The sequence below is a fragment of the Periplaneta americana genome, chromosome 10 (genome assembly GCF_040183065.1).
Source record: "Periplaneta americana isolate PAMFEO1 chromosome 10, P.americana_PAMFEO1_priV1, whole genome shotgun sequence".
Classification (NCBI taxonomy): domain Eukaryota; kingdom Metazoa; phylum Arthropoda; class Insecta; order Blattodea; family Blattidae; genus Periplaneta; species Periplaneta americana.
The window spans coordinates 29,975,654-30,002,552 of NC_091126.1; the positions used below are offsets into that span (position 1 = coordinate 29,975,654).

General features: G+C 34.8%; 1 protein-coding gene across 13 annotated transcripts in view; it reads right to left on the minus strand.

The window, feature by feature from the left end:
* The window catches only part of Ca-alpha1D (Ca[2+]-channel protein alpha[[1]] subunit D), a 591,502-nt gene that overhangs the window by 188,804 nt on the left and 375,799 nt on the right, over window positions 1-26,899 (minus strand). For all 13 annotated transcript variants that reach the window (XR_011334265.1, XM_069837072.1, XM_069837077.1 and 10 more), the window contains exons 3-5: window positions 5,820-5,925; window positions 4,310-4,449; window positions 1,958-2,064 (exon numbers count right to left, since the gene is read on the minus strand). Coding sequence is in view for 12 of the 13 variants with exons in the window: in XM_069837072.1 (XP_069693173.1) it covers window positions 1,958-2,064; window positions 4,310-4,449; window positions 5,820-5,925 (353 nt within the window). In the remaining variant the exon portion in view is untranslated. The remainder of the gene's footprint in view (window positions 1-1,957; window positions 2,065-4,309; window positions 4,450-5,819; window positions 5,926-26,899) is intronic.

Consider the following 26,899-nt stretch of genomic DNA (forward strand, 5'->3'; position numbering starts at 1 on the left):
CCCGTCCACACCAACGTTGTGGTAGATGCTCATTAAGATACTCACGCACTTCCAGATGGAAATGTGGTGGAGCCCCATCTTGTTGAAATAAAAACCCTGGTTTATCTTCATGTAACTGAGGCATCAACCACATCAACGGGCTTCTAACAACGATCGGTGTGTTCTCCGTTGGCCTCCTCGGTCGCCAGATCTGACTCCCTGTGATTTTTTTCTATGGGGGTTTGTCAAAGATCAAGTGTATGTACCTCCTTTGCCAGTTAATCTTGAAGAACTTAATAACCGGATCCGTGTGGCAGTGGCTAGAGTTGATTGTTATATGTTCCAGCGGGTGTGGTAGGAGTTAGACTACCGAGTGGATGTTTGTCGCGTGATGCGAGTAGGTCACATTGAGCACTTGTAGCAGTTAATGGACCAAAAACTTGATGAGTTTCTCTTTTTATTGGTATAACTTTCAATAATGTATGTCTCATACTTTTCATAATACAAGGCTATGGAATCGGGTAAAGCCTTTGTAATAGCCCTGTATGTGAAGTTTCCTTGACTTCTCTTTTTTCTGTGTCAGAACGCTTATACGTGAATAATGGTAAAAGGGAAGTCTATTTCATTGTGGCTCCTTATAAATGAATTAGAATATAACCTATTCACACATTTGTGATATTAAAATCCGAGGATTTATGAATACAATGCCAACATCTAATTTGCTTTTAAGATATATGATTAGCGTCTTATTTTTCTATGAAGTACTTCACATTAAATTTTAGCATTATCTGTCGAAGTTGATAATTTAGCATTTTTAAATGGCGTATAAAGTCGTAACTTCAATGTCACTGTCAATGCCCCTTTCTGACAGGAGACAGCTTTATGATTACTCGTGGAAAGCTTTCATCTTTAGAAATTGGAAGAGATGATAAATGGACTATTCTTAACAAGTGCATTGTATCCATTAATATGTTCAAAGCTGGAGTAAGACTGCTTTGGCAACATAATGGATAATATATTAAGGGTGTTTTCACAAGCACTGCCAGAGAATGGCTGAAATGGTTTAACCTAAGGAATCGAACTCTTCCCCTTTGTTTCAGGCAGCATGCAGACAATTAAGTGTTTTGTGGTTATCACTGTTACAAGCTGCTCATGTGAAGGTGCTTTAACAGGAGGAAAACAAAACTCAAGAATACAATGTCTCAACAACATTTAGATTTGAATAATTTCAAGGAAAAATTGTTCCGGGGCCGGGTATCGATCCCAGGACCCTTCGCTTAGCGCGCGAACGCTCTTCCGACTGAGCTACCCCAGGAACTGTACACGACACTGTCACAATTTTTCCTTTGTATCCACACGACTCAAATGAGCTGACAAGACGCCAGAACTCAACTATGAGTGCACACAAATACTTGTGTGACTTAATTGTGGCTTTCTGTTACAGTACCTCCAGTAACGAATGTATTATACAAATCTGGCTTTCAGGTAGTAGCTCCCTGTAAAGCAGGTTTGAATAATTGTTCCAGGGCCGGGTATTGATCCTGGGATCCTTCGCTTAGCGCGTGAATGCTCTTCTGATTGAGCTACCCCAGGAACTATACACGACACCGTCACAGCTCAGTCGGAAGAGCGTTCGCGCGCTAAGCGAAGGGTCCCGGGATCGATACCCGGCCCCGGAACAATTTTTCCTTGAAATTATTCAAACCTGCTTTACAGGGAGCTACTACCTGAAAGCCAGATTTGTATAACATTTAGATTTCTTTACATTGTTGTATATCGAGAGTTCATTTTAACGACTTAACAACAACAAAAACAATAATGAGAGTATTCTTTCAAAGGATTAATATGTATAAAACTTTGTTTCCTCCTCCCCAATATTTATGACAATTTCACATAGCTGAGAGAATACCGTCATAAATAGCAATATACAAGAGTGTTGTGTTAACAAAGATTCTGTTTTTTTTAATTTCATACTTACTTGGCACTCCCGAAACCAAGCGCAATGGTCTTAGAACTCTGAACGCTCGTAACGCTTTCACATCAAAACCTTCCTTCATTAAATTTGACAATGCTGAACTTAACAATCTGAAAGAGAAATTGGAATTTTTAACGCTGCATTCAGAACTTAAGAATGCAATCAGGAACAGAGCAACTAATTATTTTCATACAATTTACTGGCTCAACTTAGAACTAAAGTATATTTGAGGAGCATCACTTCAAAACGTATTATGTGTCCCTTACAATTTTTTTACACGAACGACGAAAAACTGGATTACTCGTAAACCAGAGAAGTTTTCAAAACACTACACAAAACCATTTTTAAGTACTGATTTCACAGTTTACAAATATGACGACTTGGAACCATCAGACTTCACAGCATGAAAGATAGATAAATAGAAAGTAACAAATTTAATTTCGTCCACTGGGGGACTTAATACGTTTTGAAACAATGCTCCTCATTTTGAAACATAATATCTCTGGTCGGCAGGGAAAGGCACATAAGTCAAAAAGAATAATTTTTCAGGAGAGATTTTCTTTTTAATTTACTCTTAACTGAATATAAGTATAATAATGAAATTCATGTATATTGGTTAAAGTAAGGCCCTTTTCAATTTAAGATAAAAGAAATTTTATTATTTCAAAAATTAGAAATAAATACTAGACTTACGTGATTAGGTACAACAGAAAAATCGACTTTTTGACTTATGTGCCTTTTCCCACCGAACAAAGATATATATTGGTTAAAGTAAGGCCCTTTTCAATTTAAAATAAAAGAAATTTTATTATTTCAAAAATTAGAAAAAATACTGGACTTACGTGAGTAGGTACAACAAAAAAATCGACTTTTTGACTTATGGGCCTTTTCCCACCGAACAAAGATATATATTGGTTAAAGTAAGGCCCTTTTCAATTTAAAATAAAAGAAATTTTATTATTTCATTCAAAAATTAGAAAAAAATACTAGACTTATGTGATTAGATACAACAGAAAAATCGACTTTTTGACTTATGTGCCTTTTCCCACCGAACAAAGATATATATTGGTTAAAGTAAGGCCCTTTTCAATTTAAAATAAAAGAAATTTTATTATTTCAAAAATTAGAAAAAATACTGGACTTACGTGATTAGGTACAACAAAAAAATCGACTTTTTGACTTATGGGCCTTTTCCCACCGAACAAATATATATATTGGTTAAAGTAAGGCCCTTTTCAATTTAAAATAAAAGAAATTTTATTATTTCATTCAAAAATTAGAAAAAAATATTAGACTTATGTGATTATGTACAACAGAAAAATCGACTTTTTGACTTATGTGCCTTTTCCCACCGAACCAGGGGCGTATTTTGCGGGCTACCGGGGCTACCAGCAGTAGCCCAAGGAAATTACAAAAGAAAAAGTTTATAATATAACATAATGTAATAATTTTGTATTATTAGTTTTACCATAGTAATTAAAATTAAAGTAATTGTTAGATATATTTTGTGTAATAATAGGGTCAGCGGTAGCCCAAACCCATTAACCAGTATACGCCACTGCACCAAACAAAGATTTATATTCTAAAGACGTGTGCAAATTATTAGACTCAAACGATAATATATATGATTCAAGTAACATTAATTCTAAAAACTCATTTATTATATACTGTTTGCAACAATTAGTATTTAGTATGAAACCCTTTGTTCTTTCTCATCAATTTTATGCGGTTTGGCATGCTATTCATGAGATTTTCACATTGTTTCTTGACATCTTCAATTGAATTTGCGTCTGAGCTCTTACCTGGCCAGGGAAGGACGTTTACATTATTTTCAGCCAGAAAATTGGTTACTGATCTGGTTTTGTGACAGGTTGCTCCCTCCTACACGAAGACACATTCACCGTCAGGGAACCAGTCCCTCATTTGTGGAAAAATTCGGGTTTCTAGACTTTTTTGTAGTGATCCTGTTGCACAGAGTCCTATAGAATTATTTTGTGGCCAGTAACTCATGATATTATGAAAATGTAAAAAATGTGGTGCTGAGTCTAATAATTTGCACACGTCTGTATTTGTTGATGTTAAAAATGTTCTGTTTTATTTAACGACACTCGCAACTGCAGAGGTTATATCAGCGTCACCGGATGTGCTGGAATTTTGTCCTGCAGGAGTTCGTTTACATGCCAGTAAATCTACTGACATGAGCCTGTCGCATTTAAGCACACTTAAATGCCATCGACCTGGCCCCAGGATCGAACCCGCAACCTCGGGCATAGAAGGCCAGCGCTATACCAACTCGCCAACCAGGTCGACTGTATTTGTTGATACAGTGATAATTTCATGAAGAAGAATGCTTACCCTATCACTACTATTGTAAAATCTAGCAAGTTCCATCCGTTGCGCAGGTACGCCCCGGGGTGGGCCACTAATCCATATGCTATGATCTTCATCACACACTCAACTGTGAAGATCGCTAAAAACACATTCTCTATCTTTTCCTGTAAAAAGAAAAATGGCGAAATTAATATTGAAATCGTATGAAAAGTTCATTATTATAATATGTCTAAATGCAGTGGCTTCTAAATTTAGTCATAGAGCTGTTCAATCATAATAAAGATCACTTCCTAAATTAAATCATTGGGACTGTTACAGTAGTAAATATTGCAGCTCAGTTAAATGAAATCGGAAGAGCAAGTCAAGGGGTTGGGGGGGGGGGTTCTAGAGCTCCCCTCCAGCAGCTACCACTGCTAAGATGTAATTTTCTTTAGATAAATAACTTTCATACACTTTTATTTTAAGAAAATTTAGTAAACATACTTTATTGAAATGAAATAATTTTTCGGGTACATTTGTACAAACTTTATCACATACCACTTCATCGTGACGAAACAGCTAGTGAACGATAAATTTTCTTAGTAGTCAAGAATTTAAGGGGTTGGATTACACCTTCGAGGTTAAAAAAAATATTTTTCATTTTTCTTATATTAATTTAATGTAAATGTTTAACTATATCTATGAAATTATATATATATATATATATATATATATATATATATATATATATATATAAATAATTTACTAAGTTATGCTTTGAAATATTCTGTCATGCGTTGACTTCAGTTTCACCTTCTGTAAGTTTGTTGGTCAATTACTCAAAATTATTTCATTTCAATCCATAACAACTTGGCCAATTTTTAAGATATCTTCACCAAAGTTTGCATGCTTGTTTCTTTGATATTATAAAAGAAACGACCTACAATCATGCTCATAGCATCATTAGTTAAAAAGAAAAAAATAATAATTATAGACATTGAACATATCATGACTTTTTTCGAACACAATAGAAAAAAAAGTACGACTATTTTTAATAAAGCTACTTGAAAGCTGGTATGTCATCCTCTTCATATGCATTTTAGCTACAAGTTAAAAAAAGAATTAACAAAAATTATTAAAAGGTTGGAAAGTTTTGAAGTATTAACTATTTTCAGGGTTTAGCGTGAAATTAAAAAAAAAATAAAAAAAAAATAAATAAAACGATATATAGTAAATTTTACTGTAATGTGTTCTTGAGAAGAAAGAAACAAACGTAATCCATGCATAATTTCAGAGCATATTGATTTAATGGTGACGAGATACAGAAATTCTAATTCTTGCATTATTTTTATGCTGTAAATGTGTTATGTACCTTCTTAATGGAATTCATAATTTTCTAGAAGTCTACGAAATCAGTAACAGCTTCAAATTAGTACTAATACTGTTTTCATATTGCAATATCTGCAGAGCAAGACGTCTCCAACAATGTGTTTAATAGGCAAAAATTATTAATGTGAAAATACATTTGATCCTTATAGTATGTAATGGAACTTACCAAATAAAGGTTTGTGCTATTGGAGTCACTGTTGGGGTAGGGTGTGTACACAGCCAAGGCCACACAGTTGGCAAAGATGGTCAACAGAATCAGGTACTCAAATGGTCTAAACTCTATGTCAAGGAAAATGTAACAACAATTTCAAGTAAATATTCGCATTAATCAATAAATCATAAATTCATGACATCTATTAAAGCTAGTACACTCCATATACAGTACAAGGGGTCTTCTTTGTATCATCTATTTTCTACAGATCTCAATAATGCATGGGTATTTCGAAGACCATCTAGCTTAATTTAAGACTGAGGTAGATCCAGCCTCTGAAACACTGCTTATTACAGACAGAGATGTTCTCCATGACGAGCATTATGATGTTACAGAACATAAACCTAAGTACATATGAATTATTTGTTAAAAGGAGGACAGTCAGTGGTGTCAATTTTTTAACAATAGGTTCTCTATGCTTATTACAGTAAATTTCTAATTTTAACATCAAATATATTAAATGATGTAAGCAGCTACAAATAAAGGGAAATTGCAATGAAACCTGTTATTGCTAAATTATAAGTAGTGAAATTTAGAAATTCACAAATTGTGACTCCCGTCACAAGGAAGGGGAATAGACAGATAGATAGATTTATTCGTTCCATAATATTCTTACATTTGCTTTATAGCATAGAATAAAGAACATGTCCAGTTCTTACGTTTAAATGTAAATGCAATACATATAAAAGGCAAATATGAAATATGTACAGAATTAATACCTTAATAACAATAATATTTTATACAATGTAATATGTTTACCATTTAATAGTATTATAATATTTACACAGTACCGGTACTGTGAAATGTCAAGAATTCATCTACAGAATAGAAAGTGTGAGATATTAAGTAATTTTTTAGTTTTACCTTAAATAATGCAGGGTTTTGGCTATGATTCTTAATGTCTTCAGGAAGACTATTGAAAATTTTTATCGCCATGTAACGTACTCCCCTTTGATAGTATGATAAATTTGATGATGGCGTATGAAAATCATTCTTTCTGCGGGTATTTTTTATACTATGTATGGCTGAATTAGTTGGAAAATTTTCTTTATTACATAAAAGGAAATTTATTATAGAGTATATGTATTGATTTGTTAAGGTTAGAATCTCTAGTTTTTTTTTAAATAATCTATATGATTCTCTAGCCTTTGCTCCAACTATTATTCTAATGGCTCTTTTTTGTAATAAGAATATATTTTTACTATCTGCAGAATTTCCCCAAAATATTATTCCGTAGGACATAATGGAATGAAAATAGGCAAAATATATTGTCTTTAAGATACTGCTGTTTAGAAATTGTTGTAACGACCTAATTGCAAAGCATGCTGAGCTAAGTTTGGGGGTTATTTCTTTGATATGATTTTTCCAATTTATTGTATTATTAATATGCAAACCAAGAAATTTGGTTGTTGATGTTTCTAGTAGAGGTAGGTATATTGTTGATAGTTGTGTCCAATGTTTCAGAGATTAAATTTGAAGTGGTTTTAAATTGAATTATGTTAGTTTTATTAATGTTTAATGCTAGTTTATTGGTTGTAAACCAATCATAAATTTGAAGGAGAATTATTTCTGTTTTATATTTGAATGTGGCAAAGTTCTTGTCTGTAATTATGATACTTGTGTCATCTGCAAATAGTGTAGGATAACCTATTCCTTTTATTATGGGGCCAATGCACAATATTCACGCCAACTAGCGTTAAATAACAGACTACATCGACCACATTGCAGTATAAACATCCCAAGATTCATCTGCACATGGATTTACACTTTCCACTGTTAAAAGTTCATTTACCGGTAACTTTTCACTTTCTGAAACATCAAGCAATGTTTCATCTATTTTACTTTCTTAGATGTACAGCTACCATCATTATTAAAAAAACTTGATCGAATACTGACACTTCATTGCGCTGCATTACTACATTGATTGCTCTCTGTGAATATTAGGTAATAGATTCAAACATAAGCAGACCTTAAACGATATCAAGTACTACCACTCAAAATTACCAATAATGCATTCAGCATTGCCAATATTCTCAGTAGAAAAATTATTTCATTCACACTGAATAAAAAATTACTGGACAAGTACTAAAAACAGCAAAACGAAGTTACTTATTAATGTGCCTATTAGTGTATTTTGTACTGTTTGTTGAAAGTATATTTTTTAAATTACGTTTTTGAATACTACGTTTATTATTGTGTACTGTATGCTGTATTAGCTTTGGAAGGGAAGGGTAGACTGCTGAAATAGTTGCATATGGGTTTCATGGTTACAAGCATATCATATTCCTGTCCTGTCTGCACGCACAACTGGACAGGAAAGAACAATACAGTAATAAATATGACCTCTTTGAGTTGTATTATTGTTTACTTTTGCATTATATTTACTGCAATATTAAAAAGCCGGAGAATTTCGTGTTAATATTCTTCCTTTCTGTAAAAATAAAACAGTTTCCTAAACTTCAAAAGTTTAACAACTGCTTCTGCGAACTGCGACAAATTTGACAAGCAAGCCGTGCAAACTAATGCAAACTGGCTGAATGACACCACTAAGGCCAGCTATTTTCAAAGACACAGTTTCACTAATATCAACACTAGTTCAAATAATAATTGAATCGCCCCATGCAGAAAGGGCTTCAGTCCATTAGACCTGGTTTTGAGAAAACTAAGGAAAACAGTGTGTACTTTGTATTCCTTTCTGCATAGAACTCTGAGCCTGACGCTTCAGTTTCTGTCTTTCCAAGCATTGGACTGAATACCTTTCTGCACAGGCTGATGGAACCATCCATAAAGATATGATTTCCATCGATATCTCGTTTTTTCAAAATTTGTGACTGAAGCCCTTTCTGCATGGAGCGATTCAATTATACAGAAATTACATATTAAAAGAAGAATAAGATTTTGCCTATTGATCAAAGTTGCATTAGAGCGTGGATTCAAATCTCATTTGAGCTGATTATATGTTGGGGGGGTTTTTCGAGATTTTTCCAAACTGTAGGGCGAATGGCAGGTAATGTTATGACGAATCTTCATACTCATCTCGTCAAATACCATCGATCACCAATTCTACTGATGTTATATAACCTAGTAATTTATACAGCATAGCTAAATAACAGATAAGAAAAATGAAATGATAGAGTAAAATGAATAAAACGCCACTAACACCGAGAAATAATAGAGCACATAATTATCAGGACAATATTGGAAGTTACACAATACAAATAATAACGTAACAATGCTATCTAGATCATTTATCAATAGGGTTGGCAGGTCTCCCTTAATTAACCACATACTCTTCAGTCTTCCATCTCATGTATTTGACAATTTTTTTCCCCCTGTATTTCATAAAGCTTTATTTATTTTTCTTTATTCATTAATTACATTTTATCGCTAAAACTTTCATATCATTCAAAGCCTATTGTTCCCAATGACGTAAAATTTTTGAATGAATGCAAAGCAAATGGTAAATATGAATAGTGCTATGATTCTATGAAGGTTGTTCTAATTAAATATTTTTAAAACAGAATTTAGAATGATAAATTCTCATTAATTTTCACCTATATTGTAAAGGGGTTTTTAATATGTAAAAAAAAAATTTTGAATGAATGCAAAACGACTGGTATTAATAGTGCTACGAGATCAACCTGCATGCAGTAATAAAAATGAGGAAACATAATAAAGAAAAAGTCCTGAACAAGTTACAGAAATAGTGAAATACAAAATATATTGAGGCACTCCGACAGTTTTCTTTTAATCTAATGTCACGCATATTAACGTGTAGCCATTTGCGCCTCTGTCTGATATTTGGCGGTTATGATGAAGAATCCTGTTTTGAGGGTGGTGTGCCCATTAGGTCGGATTCTGTTAGCCCTGTACCATAGGATGTCATGCGAGTATGAAAGTAGGCAGGGTAGGTGAAGATGAAGTGATAATGACAGCGAAATGAGCCCAGAGTCTGGCACCGAAAGTTAGCAATCATTTGCTCTTAAGGTGTTGATGGAAACCCCGGAAAAAACCTCAACCAGGATTCAATCCTGGACCCACTAGTTTTGCAGTCAGACACGTTGACCACTACTCCAAAGTGGTGGCCGGACACTCCGATAGCAATTCATGATAAATGTATACCGGTACCACCAATAGCTCAATCTATATTATACAGAACATAATATTATCTCATGGACATCTGTACAGAGGTCTTGAAATTTTCGATACAAATATAACGAAATGTTTCAAAATATACACCACTAGCAATAGAGAAAAATGTATTTGCTTAACAGAAACATTTAAGTACAATACTTATAATTAATTGATGAACTAGTGGACTTACTCGTGTTAAATATGTAATATTTGTCCGGCTTACAGCTGTTTCAGTGCTTCACGCAACATCATCAGAGCTTACTAGATCGTGGCATCATCTCGAACTTCTCTGCCTGTTAGTAGGTGTGTTTTATTGTTGGAAGGTGTTGAAGTGTGGAGTCGAATAGTGTGTGTGTACTGAAATTGATCTGTGTGTTGAGGCTTTGATCGGGGTGTGTGTTAGTGTGTTTGTATATTTCGTATTGTTCTAGTGTGCTGAGTTTTTGGTTCTTGGGTTGTGTGTGTAGGTTTTCCGTGTTCGTATTTATGTTGTTGTATGTATGGTTAGTATTGGTTATGTGATCGGCGTATGTAGATGTATTGTGTCCTCTGGTTATTGCTTTAATGTGTTCTTTGTAGCGTGTTTGGAATGATCTACCTGTCTGTCCTATGTAGAACTTGTCGCAACTATTACATTTGAGTTTGTATACACCTGTGTGGTCGTATTTATTTGTTTGTGTTTTTTTGTGTGTTGAGATGTCTTTGTAGTGTGTTTTCTGTTCTGTATGTTATGTTGTATTTCTGTTTTCTGAATGGAGATGCGAGCTTATGTGTGCTTTTGTTTTCATATGTTAGTGTGATGTATTTCTTGTGTTCTTGTGTTTGTGTTGTGTTTTGTGTATTTTTGTGTTTAAGTTTTTGTTTTGTCTTCCTTATGATGTCTATTATGTTTGGATTGTATCCGTTTTCTTGTGCTATGTATTTGATTGTGTTCACTTTTTCATTGTAGTGTTGTTGGTTCATGGGTATGTTGAGTAATCTGTGTACCATTGCCCTGAATGCAGCATGTTTGTGTTGTATGGGGTGGTTAGATGTGTTGTGTATGTGTGTGGTGGTGGTAGTGGTTGGTTTTCTGTATATTTTGAAGGTGTGTTTGTTGTCAATTTTTGTTATGGTGATGTCTAGGAAATTGAAGTTTTGGGTGTAATTTGTTTATGTATTGGTGTAGTTTGTGTATTTGTCTTTTGTTTCCTTTGTATACTATGAGTATATCGTCTACATATCTGTGCCAGTATATTATGTTGCCTGCATACTTGTTGTGTTCATTGTTGAGTATGTATGTTTCTTCTATGTTGTGTAAAAATATCTCTGCTAGTATGCTGGATATGGGTGATCCCATTGGCAATCCTTCTGTTTGGGTGTAGTATTTGTTGTTGTGTGTGAAATAGTTTTTTAACACGAGTAAGTCCACTAGTTCATCAATTAATTATATTCAAGTGTTAAAAGCGGTGTATGCAAGATTCAAAATGGAGCACAATACTTATATTCCAATAATCGTCTAAATTGCACAAGTCTCACCGAAGGGAATGAGATGTTATGTTTTATTTAACGACGCTCGCAACTGCAGAGGTTATATCAGCATCGCCGGATGTGCCGGAATTTTGTCCCGCAGGAGTTCTTTTACATGCCAGTAAATCTACTGACATGAGCCTGTAGTATTTAAGCACACTTAAATGCCATCGACCTGGCCCGGGATCGAACCCGCAACCTTGGGCATAGAAGGCCAGTGCTATACCAACTCGCCAATCAGGTCAATGAAGGGAATGAGAAAAATATTAAGAAATTAAATCTGCCGTGTATCTTACACACCACAAAATCCGGAAAGTAGTAGTGATCATACTAGTACTTTATTTAACACTACTTTCAACTGCAGATGTCATTCAGGCTCGAAATTCAATGTGAATGAGAAATAGCCAACGGATTTTGCATGGAGCCCTCTTTCAGGAACAGAGTTTCTCACGTTTCGTAAATCTAAGACAAAGATTCTCAGCTTTAATTACATTCCAGAGGAAACCAATCTAAAATCAAATGCCCTTGGCCCATGAATCTCGGACCAATGATCAGCATGATAACCACAAGACCATCAGAGAAGACCTCTGCAAAATATACAGACTGAACCATTAGTAATGTCATTAATATCTTTGAGATATTTCAAAGAAAAAAGTTTAATACAATTTTGCTCGTTTATACTTCCTTTCCGAAATAAAAATTGTTTTACACGAAACATTTCATAACGTGTTTTGGGAAAGCCACTGATTTAATTCCCAATAAGCTCAGTCAGTTTAAGAGAGCAGTATATTATGATGATAAATGATTGAAGCAGTTTAATTTTGTCCTTTATATGTGGTGAAATTTGATCTAAACAAATGTAACTTTTCGTTCTGCAAAGGAATTTTACAATGCTACATTTGTTCATATTAAATTTCTACACATTTGGACAAAACTAAAATAAATAATTGATTAAATGGCGATCTTACTCGTGTTAATTATGTAAGCATGTGCGGCTTACAGCTGTTTCGGTGCTATTCGACACCATCCTCAGAGCCTACTAGATCTTGGCGCTATCTCAACTTCGCTGCCTGTTGTGTGAGTGCATTCGTGTGATGAAGAGTTATGTCAAATAGTGTGTGTGTTCTGAAATTGATCTGTGTGTTGAGAATTTGACTGGGGTGTGTTTTAGTGTGTCTGTATATTTCATATTGTTCTAGTGTGTTGAGTTTTTGGTTTTTGGGTTGTATGTGTAGGATTTCCATGTCTGTATTTATGTTACCGTATTGTATGTGTGGTTAGCATTAGTTATGTGTTCAGCATATGTAGATGTATTGTGTCTTCTGGTTATTGCTTTAATGTGTTCTTTGTATCGAGTTTGGAATGATCTGCCTGTCTGTCCAATGTAGAAACTGTCGCAACTATTGCATGTGAGTTTGTATACGCCTATGTGGTTGTATTTATTTGTTTGTGTTGTTTGTATGTTGAGATGTCTTTGTAGTGTGTTTTCTGTTCTGTATGCTATGTTGTATTTCTGTTTTCTGAATGAGGATGCGATCTTGTGTGTGTTTTTGTTTTCGTATGTTAGTGTGATGTATTTCTTGTGTTCTTGTGTTTGTGTTGTGTTTTGTATGTTTTTATGTTTGTTGAGTTTTTGTTTTGTCTTCCTTATGATGTTGTCTATTATGTTTGGGTTGTAACCATTTTCTTGTGCTATGTATTTGATTGTGTTCACTTCTTCATTGTAGTGTTGTTGGCTCATGGATATGTTGAGTAATCTGTTTACCATTGTCCTGAATGCAGCATGTTTGTGTTGTGTGGGGTGATTAGATGTGTTGTGTATGTGTGTGGTGGTGGTGGTGGTGGTTGGTTTTTTGTATATTTTGAAGGTGTGTTTATTGTCAACTTTTGTTATGTTAAAAGTAGTGTACGAAAGATTCAACAATTCAAGTGTTAAAAGTAGTGTACGAAAGATTCAACATGGAAAACTAAAATTTTTCATACATTTATTATCATAATACACTACTCTCTTAAACTGACTGAGCACATTGGGAATTAAATCAATGACTTTGCCAAAACACGCTATGAAATGTTTGACAAAACAATTTTTATATCGAAAAGGAAGCAAAAACGAGCAAAACTGTATTAAACTTTTTTTATTTGAAATCATCTCAAAGAATAATATCCTGAAATTAATGATATTACTTACGGTTCACTCTGTATGGTTAGAAAATGTCGATGTTGGACAACAACCTTAAATTATATAATAAAAACATCAATTTTTCTAAATGTATTGTATGCCTCTAGGTTAACTTACTGTATTTCATAAAAGTCTGTATACAATCTTGTAATTAATAGTGTAAATGTACGGTACTCTGTTTATTCCTTTAGATTTCTGTAAACAATGTACATAGTTGATAATGATGATGATGATGATGCTGATAATAATGGTAATAATAATAATAATAATAACAATAATAATAATAACAATAACAACAACGTCAAACGCTGTGGAGTAATAATTAGCACACTTAACTGTGAAACGAGTGAGTCTGTGTTCAAATCCTGGTTGGAACAAATTGCCTAGTTGAGGTTTTCCCCCAATGTTTTTCCTTAGCCCAATGAGAACGAATGTTGGGTACGGTAACTTAAGGTGCTGGACTCTGGACTCATTTCGCTGGCATTGTCACCATCTCATTCAGACTCTAGATAATCATAACAGTTGATAAAGCGTCGTAAAACAACAGATTAAAGAAACAACAACAACACTTGGAATTCATGTACCCACACACATAGGTTCAGCATAGGGCTGCTATCAGGCCACTTGAATTACGCCATGTACCAATTAGTGTTTTGTTGATAAGCTCGGAAAAACAGTTCACTATAAACCCAACAGTGTTATGCAAAACCATATGGAGGAGAAAAACAATATGTTCGTTGAACGTTGGTTTGCATTGGTTTTAAACATGGTTAACTAATGTTTGCGTAGGCTTCCGCGGCTGGTGTACATGGTGTGTGGATAAGCTTCAGGTCTTCTACCGCGTTGTCTTGGTGTTGGTGACTGACGTTTCGACCGCTGTGTTGTGGTCATCTTCAGAGCAGTTGTTGTTTCATACCTCCAATCAGCCGGAATATACATGATCCCTTGCTCCTGCGGTTTAAAATACATAGGCCAAACTGGACATATGGTGGAAGACAGAAGGAAGGAACACATCCGACTTTGCAAATACGGACCATACGAAAAATCAGCAATAGCCTTACACTCAGCAGATTCAGGCCACGCCATCGAATTCGACAATATCAAGATAATAGATAAAGAAGACAACTTATACAGAAGGCTGGTTAAAGAAGCCTTCCACATCAAACAACATCCCAACAACATCAACAAGGACGAGGGGTTACAACTCAGCAACTCATGGGGAAGTCTATTCCAAGATCATACTTAGGAACGAGAAACCAGGTCTCCACATGTACGTGGCAGTCGATCTGGTTGGCGAGTTGGTATAGTGCTGGCCTTCTATGCCCAAGGTTGCGGGTTCGATCCTGGGCCAGGTCGATGGCATTTAAGTGTGCTTAAATGCGACAGGCTCATGTCAGTAGATTTACTGGCATGTAAAAGAACTCTTGCGGGACAAAATTCCGGCACATCTGGCGACACTGATATAACCTCTGCAATTTCGAGCGTCGTTAAATAAAACATAACATTTTTAACATGTACGTGGCGCCCCCCCCCCCTTCATCCGGACATCGGGCACGGTATCAAGGTCACTCTTTCGGACCTTATGAGGGCTAGTATTTAATATGAATACTCCCCTTCATACAGACCTCAACCGGATTGGACAATGTAGGACCAATCAGATGCCAGAAGGAGAATCTACGACCTATCACCGCAAGTACTCCCCCATCGAGACTACTATATATATACACGAGTTCGCAGACTATTTCCTTATCCAACAACTGCTCTGAAGATGACCACAACACAGCGGTCGAAACGTTAGCCACCAACACCAAGACAACGCGGTAGAAGCCCTGAAGCTTATCCACACACCATGGTTAACTAATATCTTTCTGAAGTTCTGCTTGGTTGGCAGAGACGAATATCCCATTTGTGATGTGCAAATGGCTGAACGGACTTGACATCAAGGCACACTGCATCAATTCAGAAGTGCTTGTAAATGTTACATGTAGACATCTCATTAGAAAGAGTCTTTTTTGTGTCGTAAATGTATGATATGGGTCTCCAAGCCTTGGCTTTCCTTCCAAAGGAAGCCATGCTAAGAATATTTATTATTATTAGCCATCAATCTTGGTCGGGCTTTAACCATGAACCTTAGATCCAATAGAAGCATGGTAAACACTACGGAAATCGCAGGTGACTTTTAAGGTAGGGACGTGAAATTCTGTAATACACCAGGACTAGAGGCAACACTGGTACTGAAACCACATTTAGTACTGATACCCAGCGTCATTTTACTCATTCTGCTTTGTCAACTAATGATATACAATTCTTTTGCAATTATCAATTGCTGCAATGGCCTTCAGGAAAAGGAGAGTTAACCAATTGCATGAGATCTGACTGAATCTGCTGAGATTGCACTTCAAACACTGTCTCAAAGAGTCACATTGGGTATGAGTCATTTAGTTTGAAAACAGCCTCCTTCTTCTCAAAAGTCTATATTTAACAATGTAAGTGAATACAGGGTGTTAACTTATATGTGATGGATAGAGAACCTAAGAAAAAGCAAAAAATGTTCAAGTAAATAATAATTAGTCAATGTGTCTTCACTTGCATTTACAGGTATTGGTACTTCATATTTCAAATGGTTTAGTTCTTATAATAGTGGTTCATTTTCATGAAATCAGTAGGTCTTGTAAAATAAAAAGACTATCTACTCATTATGGCAATCCTGGCAACTGAAAACAAGTGATAATGGAAGCTTCGAGATTTGTTATGTGGTTCATGCATAATGAAACATCATCTCATTTTTTTCTTGCTACTAGAGCGATTCTAAGTCAGCAATTCCCTAATGAAAGAATAAATGGATAGGTCGTGGAGGACCAATATTCTAGCCTGCTCATTCCCCTAACCTCAATTCATTGGATTTCTACTAATGGAGGCATTTAAAAACAATTGTGTATTCAGCACCTGTTGAAAACTTTGAAATTCTTCACCAATGGAGGATGTCAACAGATACCGGTACAACAAACAACTGGAATATGGAAAAGAGCGAGACAGTCCATGATGTGGTGCTTAGAAACCTGTATTGGAACTCAGGATAGCCATTTTGAGCACTATCTGTAGAATTAAGCGTTCACTTTGTAAACGAAGATGTAAAAATAAAGTTGTAATAAGCAACCATGTATGAACTAAAAAGTAGCCTATCTCAAATTAATAAAAAAAAAAAACGAAATTGACTAGCAATTCTATAATTACATGATATTTTTATTTTTAGGTGCTATATATATTCTCCAAAGGTTTCCCATATATTAGTTAACATTCTGTACCTTAAATACAGTGTCAGTCATTTGTTTCAGAATGCTAGACTGGAATGTGTGCTGTGCAAATACGCCCCCTCTCAGTGCTACTGCGTCACATTTGAGTCCTGCTGAGTCAGTCTGCTGATAAGCTTCAGTTTATTAATATTTCTCTGCATGTGTGCACGAGCTGTCAAATTAAATATCTGGAATTTACTGAAGGAAGAATTTTCATTTGTTCTACTAAAAATATGTATCATCCATTTAATGCTGTAGGTGGACAGTTCATGGGGTAGCAGTCGTCTATTGTGGTCTCGTATTTACCATGATTCCATTTGTTGGATTGGACGTTCTTTGGTTCAAACATGGACAAAGGTGATGTATTTTGAAGGACGATAAAATCCTTAGTATGGCTTCCTCGGTGAGGAATTGAAGCTGTGGTTCCAGCGTCGCAGATTTACGGCACATAAAAGGCTCTGTCCGTGATAGAGGGCTCGAGGCAAAATTTGTTGGCTGTTTATAGCTCACATTTAATTTCGATGCTGAACTGGCTCTGCAGTTGAAAGCATCAGTAAGTAAAAATACTACTGCACTACTAGTTCTTATCATAAGAAAATGAACAAATTCAACACTATAGAATTGGTATTGGACGAGAAATTAAATCACATTTTAACACAGAAAAACTTGGTGATCTGTGATAATTTAAAACAATCGCCATAAATATTTCTGGCTTGAGTTTTTCCAGTAAACAAGTGTATATTGTACATGAGTAAAATGAGCTACTAAATTATTCAAACTTCGTCCATAACATTACTGAAGTGCGAGTTTTATATTCTAGTGACACGTCAGAGGAGAAAAAAATTATTTCATCTGGTTTTTCCAGTTCATAAATGAAAGCTTTAGAGATTCACAATTTCAATCGGCGCAACATCCTGTGCATTCAAAAACTTTATCACTGACCGCACTTCACACTTGGCAGGAGCTGGAATAGGAATGCAACGAAGCTACTGAGAGCACTCAGGAAGTTCCGCTAGCGCATGCGCCATGTCAGGACATTACTCTATCACGTACACACAGTCGCTTAGCGCAACATATGGTTTGCTAGCTGTGGGACGAGTGGGAAAGTTATTTCATGGACGCGCCTCGTAGTACTGTGATTTGCATACAGATGGCAACTATCAAGGAGGCTGCAAAACTCTCGGGGATGGAGGACCGTTCATGACAGACTTCGGTGTTTTGTAGCTGAATCGAAAGATGGCATAAAATAGTGAATCATGATACCTACAGTAATGTAGTCAATAAAGGATGCAGCAGAATGTAGTAACATGATTTGCATATACAGTAGATGGCATCGATCTGAGAAGGCTATGACATTATCATTTGCCTCTATATGTGAAAGCAGAACTGTAGACAGGTGATACATAGAACATTTTGAGAATTTCGTTTACAAAATTAATTGTGTGTAGGGTATTTTATATATCATAAACTTACTGTGATGTAAGATTTCCAGCATTACTTTTCCTGCCGCAGAAACCCATACTTCAGAAATTTTATGCCTTCTGTGGACGAGCTTTAAAAAATTCGGTACTTAGGCCTACATATTCTAATCAGTGTGTCCTTTACTTGGCTCGAGTTGCAGAATTTACAGCTAGAAATTCATCAGACTCATGTTCGATTCCCATGAAGGATGTACCATTAGGGATTTCATGAATGTCACAAATTTGAGTACAGAACAGATTAAAAGTGCCGATTCTATGGCAAATCATTATGATTATATAGTCGCGACACTGTTATTCCCGGCGTGACTCCTCTTTGCTTACGTCTTAGGAAGTGAAGGCTCTATAAAGTCTAAGTAGGTAGTATCGTTCGCCAATTTTGTTCTTTCGTTGCCGAGCTACCATACGAGGAATCTATTTGCCACACCGTTAAACATTATCATGTCGTAGCTCCTATGATAATAAATCAAACACACTGTAATTCAGCAAATAATTGAGCGGCAAATAACGTCTTCATGTGCTTTCTGCGAACGCCAACGAAAGAGCCAAAATGGCGGGCGATTATATTAAGTATTTATCGAGCCTTAAGAAATGAATAACGTCCTCAGTGAATCACAAGAAGCACACATTTAAATGTAGCCGACCTGCAACGCGATTGGCTGCCGGAAATTAGAGCAACAGGACTTTTTTATAGTATTGGTCGAATTTTATGGCTCTCAATTGCAGCATTTAAGTGAACTCTCATCCAAATGACTTCGTCAATAGCACAAAAATTTGAAAATAAGGAACTGTAGCTTCATTGAAAGTACAATATTACTGTACAGACAAATGATATTCTTAAAATACTGCAGCCAGAACAATATATTTTCTTATTGAACAGTGGTTTCGGAATCTACTGTATGTCTTTATGAAAATACGTTTTTCGCAAGTTAATCTGCTAATGCGTTAGCGACCAGTAAGTGATTACAGATAGTACACGTGTCCAATTTTTTTTCAGGAAAGCCTGATAAAATAAATATTAATATACCGTAAACATTCTATCTCCATAAGTATTATATATATGCCTATCATATTATATAATTTATTTACAATAACGATTTAGGTGAGGAATGAATCTTGCACCTTGCTAATAGTGAAGGAGCATGCTTCATTGCAGATAGGCTGAAAGACCATACAACAATATTTATGTATACTGGCATTAAAGATACGTTCCTGAAATGTGTTTCAGTTGAATACATTCCACTAACAATTGACGTTGGTATACCACAGCATTCAAGCAGGCCAAGACCAATTTCCTGCTCTGCACAAACACAGATTGTGCAGTTCAGCTTACCAATCCCAATCCTCTCATTCCAGCTCTCGCTCTCTCTGTTGTAAATGTAGGCCTATATTACGCACTTTAATTACTAACATGTATTTTCGCAGATGCTTTAAATCCAATCTGATTTAACTTCTCTATTCATAAAAATAGGTTCCTAAATAGAGGCATTTATCAATAACGTATCATCTTTACTTAATTTATCTAACATAACCTACAACTCAACCTTAACCCTCAAACGGAGTTGTGACTGTTTTATGACATAAGTGGAGTTCTGGGGTCAAAAACGATACCACTATAAAAGGAGGTAAAATATTAATTTTGTTTACTTTTTAAGATGATGTAATAGGAATTTCAATTATTATTAAGTTTGTTTACATAATTTAAGGACATATAACTAATATGAGTACCGGTACAATATAATAATTATTAGTAATGTTTGCAAAACTTTGAAAAACAATTGATCATAACATAATGTAACACTGAAAATCTGTATGACAATTTTGAGTTAATTTAAAATTATTGTAAAGGATAAAGTTCCATTTTATCATATTTTCTTCATAACCATCACATTCAAATGTAGTAATCACAATAAAAATGTCAGTCTGGTTGCATACTTTGCTGTCAAACTGGATTTCCTTTATTCTCCACACTCTCTACATGTAACTGATCGACAGGCCTGGCAAACTGGACGGTCACAACTAACACAGTACTGGTTTGTCTTCTTTTTTGAACGAGGATACAGCGCGCAACGTTTTCTTTTGGATTTCTTGCGTGTTTCTTCATTCTTTGGCAGAGGTTCCTTCAAAATCCTGGAAACAATCATTCCGAGTTCTTTTGGGAGTCGGTCATTTACAAACCTTTCATGTAGGTATGGCTCTGTAAGTTGCTTTCCTGGCGTTTTCAGGAATTCAAAGCGGGAAATGGATATATAGTCCTTGAATGATGTCTGTAATATGTAAGAATTGACACCAGTAATATTCAGAATTGCATAGAAAATAGCCAGAGGCCATCTTCGGGTTCGTCTGCTGCTACTATATGTAATACACTTTTGGTCAAGGTTATCTACTCCCCCCTTTTGTACTATTATAGAAGGAAATAATTTCAGGCTTGCCTGTCTCAGGATCTGTGTCTACTGAATGATGCCTGCTAGAGAGCAAAATAACAGACTTTCCTTTCTTAGGCACGTAAGAAATTAATGTGCGGTCATTTTGGAACCCATATTCAGTTGAGCCTACTTTACGTTTCCTGTCTGCCTGAAATTCTTGTGGAATGTCTTTCTTGTTTTTCCGCATCGTCCCTACATAAATTAGTTTACGTTCTTTGAGTGCGGAAACTAACTCCATGGAAGTGAAGTAATTGTCAGCTGTAACATTTCTGTTACTTCACAAATAGGCTTCACTAATCTCAGTACTGATTGTGTTGGTTTCTGCAGCGTTTTTTCTTGTGCAGTCAGACCTAGCCCATCACTGTCTTTCCCAGCATATATATATATATATATATATATATATATATATATATATATGCATTCAAGAGATAATTAGTGTTAGCATCAGACAAAATCATAATTATCAGCCAATATTTCTCCGGCTTACTAGCCATGTAAACCCTGAATTTGCAGCGGCCACGGAAACCTACTAGCATCTCATCTACACAGGCATAAGAACATACAGTATGTTATAGCAAGCCTGAGAGTTTTCAACCATTTTGTGAAAAATATACGACACTGCTGCACATGGATCAAGTTCCTTCCTTGTTGCTCATGTTGCAAAATCGTCAAAACGCAAGCAATATATCGAAATGTATGTTCGCCTGACAGGAAGAATGGCACGGAAAATATCCCTTCCAGTACCATCAGTTGCAAACATGGACTCGAGACTTTCATGGTTTGATTTGAAAACTGCTGTGTAATATAGGAACCCGAATAGTGCCCTCAGCTCTACTGCATTAGTGTCTCTCAGTTCTGTACGAGTTGTATCAGAAAAATTTGCTCTGTAGGAACTAATTTTCTCATTTGTGTGTATAACAATTTCTGTAATAATGTCGTCTGTAAATAAACATTCCCATCCCTGTAAAGGATTGCATGAATTCCCTAAATTTTTAGCTTTACCTTTCAGTGTAGGAACTTTCATTACAATATTGTGTGCTGGTGTTCTCCTGTTTCTATTAGGTTCGGTAGCCGACCATTTGCATGCATTCTTACCATACAAATTCAATGAATCATCATTTGGTTGCTTTACATCTTCATCCACTCCATCCGAGTCGTAATCTTGTTATGAATCCGTGTTATGTTCGGAATTATAGTCCGGATCATTTTCGTCCCCACAGTCACTCACATCACTGCCTTCGCTTTCATCTACAACACTGTTTACAAAGCGTGGGAAACCATAAGCGAACACTGACACACTTTTACGCGCATTAGTAGCCATACTCCACTATGAAAACTCGTTGGTTGTACATTGACAAGGTGCAGATACACAACTGAAGTTGTGGGGTCGAAAAGGATACCACTCAATATTTTAGCTATTACTGGAAATAAATAACGGTACCTGCTGGTCAACGACACAGCCAATGGATTAAGCTTGACAAAACGAAAAGGTACACAAAATATTTAGAGAAAGAATGCGACGGTTAAGGAATGTCAGGGGTATACAATTTGCTTGGTATCGAAAAAGACCCCACAACTCCGTTTGAGGGTTAAGTACAATATAAAATACAAAACGTTAACACAACTGTTGTTGCATGACATCTTAACACATAAACAAGACACATGAATAAATAGGCCTACAACTTAACAGGAGTTTACAAACTATCATGCAACAGTTGCAACGACTTCTACATTGGACAGACTGGAAGATCATTTCAAACACGTTATAAAGAACATATCACAACCATAACCAAACTACACAACAATTCAACCTACGCAGAACACATCAAAAACTCCAATCACAGCTGCAGCAACATAGACAACGACATGAAAATACTACACATCCAGCCAAGAAACCAGAAAGTTGGCACCCTAAAACAATATGACATTTATAAACATACAAAAACATACCCACATCACATCCTGAACACTTAACTCAATTTCAAAACACACACCCTGTTCGACACAATCATCAACACATCCCACCACAACAGGAAACCAGAAGATAGCACGGGATCTTCACTAGGCTTTGGACAATGAAGAACGTGACTTCGAAACTAGTCAGCCAAGATAAATCCTAAATATTAACACAGTAAAGAAGTTGAACGTTTAATTAGTGTTTATTTTTTATACCTATAGGGAGACTATTAAAAATGTTTACTGTCATATAATGTATTACTCCTTTCTGACAGCACGATAGACTTGCCAATGGGTTATGAATGTAATTTTTTTGACTAGTATTTATGCTATGAACTGTTGAATTAGTTACAAAGTTTTCACGATTACATACAAGGAAGTTTATTAATGAAAAATATACTGACAAGCCATGGGCATGATTTGTAGTTCTTTTTGTACACGATTCCCTAGATTTGGAACCTACTATTATTCTAATTACCAGTGCTCTTTTTTTGTAGTAGGAATATACTATTACTATCTGTAGAATTTTCCCAGAATATTATTCCAAAACTCATTACCGGTACCGAGTGGAAGTATGCAAAAAATATATTTTTTAAGGTTTTGATATTTACTATCTCGTGCATAGATATAGTAGCAAAACATGCTGAATTTAGTTTGGGGGAAATTCTTTTAATATGAATTTTCCAATTTAACACATTATCAATTTGTCAGCCACGATATTTGGTTGTTGTTGTTTCTATTAGGGACCTATTGTTAATTATTGCACTTGAAATTTTCAAGGTTGAATTTAGGTAAGATTTAAATTGGATTATGATAGTTTTGTTAAAATGTAATACTCATTTATTGACTGAGAACCAATCATATATTTTGAGGAGAATTGCCTCTGTTGAAGGTTGGAATGGCATATTCTAGAACAAAGTTAAAAAGTAAAGATGATACTGCATCTCCTTGCTTTAGCCTGCAGTGAATTGGAAAATGGTCAGACAGAAACTGGCCTATACGGATTCTGCTGTATGTTCCACAGAGACACATTTTAATTAATCGAACTAGCTTCTTAGGAATACCAAATTCAATTAAGTTAAGTATATTATATAAAACTTCTCTCTTAACCGAATCATATGCTTTTTTTGAAATCTATGAATAACTGATGTACTGTGCCCTTATACTACCATTTATTCTTCAATATCTGTCGAATACAAAAAATCTGATCAAAAGTCCATGTATTACAACTAAAACCACATTGATGATCCCCAATAATTTCATATACATATCGAGTTAATCTTCTCAAAAGAGTATTGGACAAAACTTTGTACGACATCAATGAAAGTGATATTCCTACAGTTAGCCTTTCCCCCCTTTTAAAAATAGGTACAATTATGGACTTCTTACTTCTTACGCCTACCGGTACATTTAAATATAATTTAAAATATTATTCATTTATCTAAAAATCTTATTGTGGTCAGTCTTGTAGAGCTACTTTTTAGTTTTTAAATTAAAATAGTACACGAAATGTTGAAAATTGAAGTAAAGAGCAAAATTCCGGATTCTGACAAAGCGAGTAACAGCCATTTTGAATAATTAAATATTCATGTTAGAATATTTGAATTATTTTGATATATTGATTAAAGATGGGGATTTTGTGTATTAATCTGCAACTGTGTATCAACTACATGCAATGAGAAAAAGATGTTTCATGTGGTCAAGTTTTCAGTGCTCAAAGCTCTATCTACCCCCTTAAGGAAGATGTTACAGTACTACATTACGTTCAATCTATGCTGCTGTTCTCTTACAAATCATATTCTATTTGTTAAATTAAGTATTTATAACCTTAAATACAATAATTATATAATTATGATCATTACCACGATAAATGCTAAAATAAACAATAGTTATTCTTATCACCACCACCACCACCACATCAATTCTGTCATTATGAAAACTGCTGTGGTAATGAGCACATGACTGTTTAAATCAGGGCTGGACATCTGGAGCAAATAAGAGCAATGAGCATTACAGACTCTAGTGAGCAGCAGCTGAGAGTGCGGTTCTGCCTCTTTTGTTGTCAGAGTAGATTGATACATTTGAATGTTCTTCAGTTTGAACATGACGAGATCCATTATTCCAAATTTTGGAGAAAGAAAGAAAATGTTGAAATTAATAGACTCTAAAAATCTCGTAAAGTAACCAAATAAATGTTTAATAGATTTTCTTAATTACTTTGACCGATTTAAAATAACTGTCGAGGAATAAATATTTCTTCACTTGAAATTGGGAAAAATTGGGAATTCCTTTGGTGTTTATATTGTAAAATACTTAAATATGAACAAGTATATAGATTTCTGTAAATATTTATGATGTAACAGATATTTAGATATATGTTTGTGTCATATTTGTAACATAGGTCAGACTTTTCAAATAAAGAAAATTCATTTATAAGTTTTGTGCACACTAAGATGTTTCATGTATTTATATCAACATTAGTTAAGTAATTATTTTGAAGTACTATTTTAAGAATCCTTAATTTAAAATTGATGGGATAATAATGATTAGTATCCTGCTCAACTAGAATATGAGATATTTGTTCAAACGCTCTTTAGTTCGTTATTGTAAATATTTAGGTGTAGCCTACATTTGTCGCAAATTCTTACGAGAAACAAAACAAACAAAGGATTAATTTTTCTGAAGATAAACGAATATAAATTAAACTAATTTGAGCGTTGTCATCTTATCTTGAAGAAGAAAAACGAAAATAGACATTGAACAGCTTGCGGTGGAAATATGTGATTTGCGGCATGTAAAAAACCCTTGAGGTACGTACGATAAGTTTCTCTTGGCAAAATAAATAGATAAATAAGTGAATAGTCCACCACTGTGGAGTATCGGTTAGCACATCTAATTTTGAAATGAGCAGACCCGGGTTCAAGTCCTGAATGGGACAAGTTACCTGGTTAGAATTCTTTCCAGGTTTTTCTCTCAACCAATGAAGCAGAAATGCTGGGTAACCTTTGGCGTTGAAGTAGGTTATTTTACTACGCTTTATGAATATCTTAGGTTATATAGCGTCCAAATGAGATGAAGGTGATAATGCCTGTGAAATGAGTCCGGGGTCCAGCACCGAAAGTTACCCAGCATTTGCTCACATTATGTTGAGGGAAAACCCCGAAAAAAAACCTCAACCAAGGAACTTGCCCCGACCGGGAATCAAATCCAGGCCACCTTGTTTCGCGGCCAGACGCGCTAACCGTTACTCCATGGATGTGGACTCGGCATTGGATCTCAGACTCATTTCGCCATCATTAATTCATATACCACCACCACCACCACCATCATCATCATCATCATCATCATCATCATCATCATCATCATCATCATCATCATCATCATCATCATCATCATCATCATCATCATCATCATACCATAGCCCAGGTTAAGTTCACAGTGTGGTGTGCTGTATTTGTAGAAGAACGCGGCCGTTCGGATACCCAATCATTCACAAAATAAGAGTGGTAAGCACAATAAGCCTCAGGCTGCAGTGTAAGCCTTCGGGTCCCTCTTCCGTACAAGAGAAAAAAAGGGAATAAGTAAATAAATAAATAAAATATATAAATTAAATAAATAAAATAAATAAAATAAATAAATAAAATAAATAAAATAAATAAAATAAAATAAATAAAACAAATAAAATAAATAAATAAAATAAAATAAATAAATAAAATAAATAAAATAAATAAATAAATAAAATAAATAAATAAAATAAATAAATAAAATAAATTAAATAAATAAATTAAATAGATAAATAAATTAAATAAATTAAATAAGATAAATAAATTAAATAAATTAAATAAGATAAATAAATTAAATAAATTAAATAGATAGATAGACAGACAGACAGACAGACAGACAGATATATATATATATATATATATATAGATTAGATAGATTAGATAAGATAGATAGATTAGATAAGATAGATAGATTAGATAAGATAGATAGATTAGATAAGATAGATAGATTAGATAAGATAGATAGATTAGATAAGATAAGATAAGATAAGATAAGA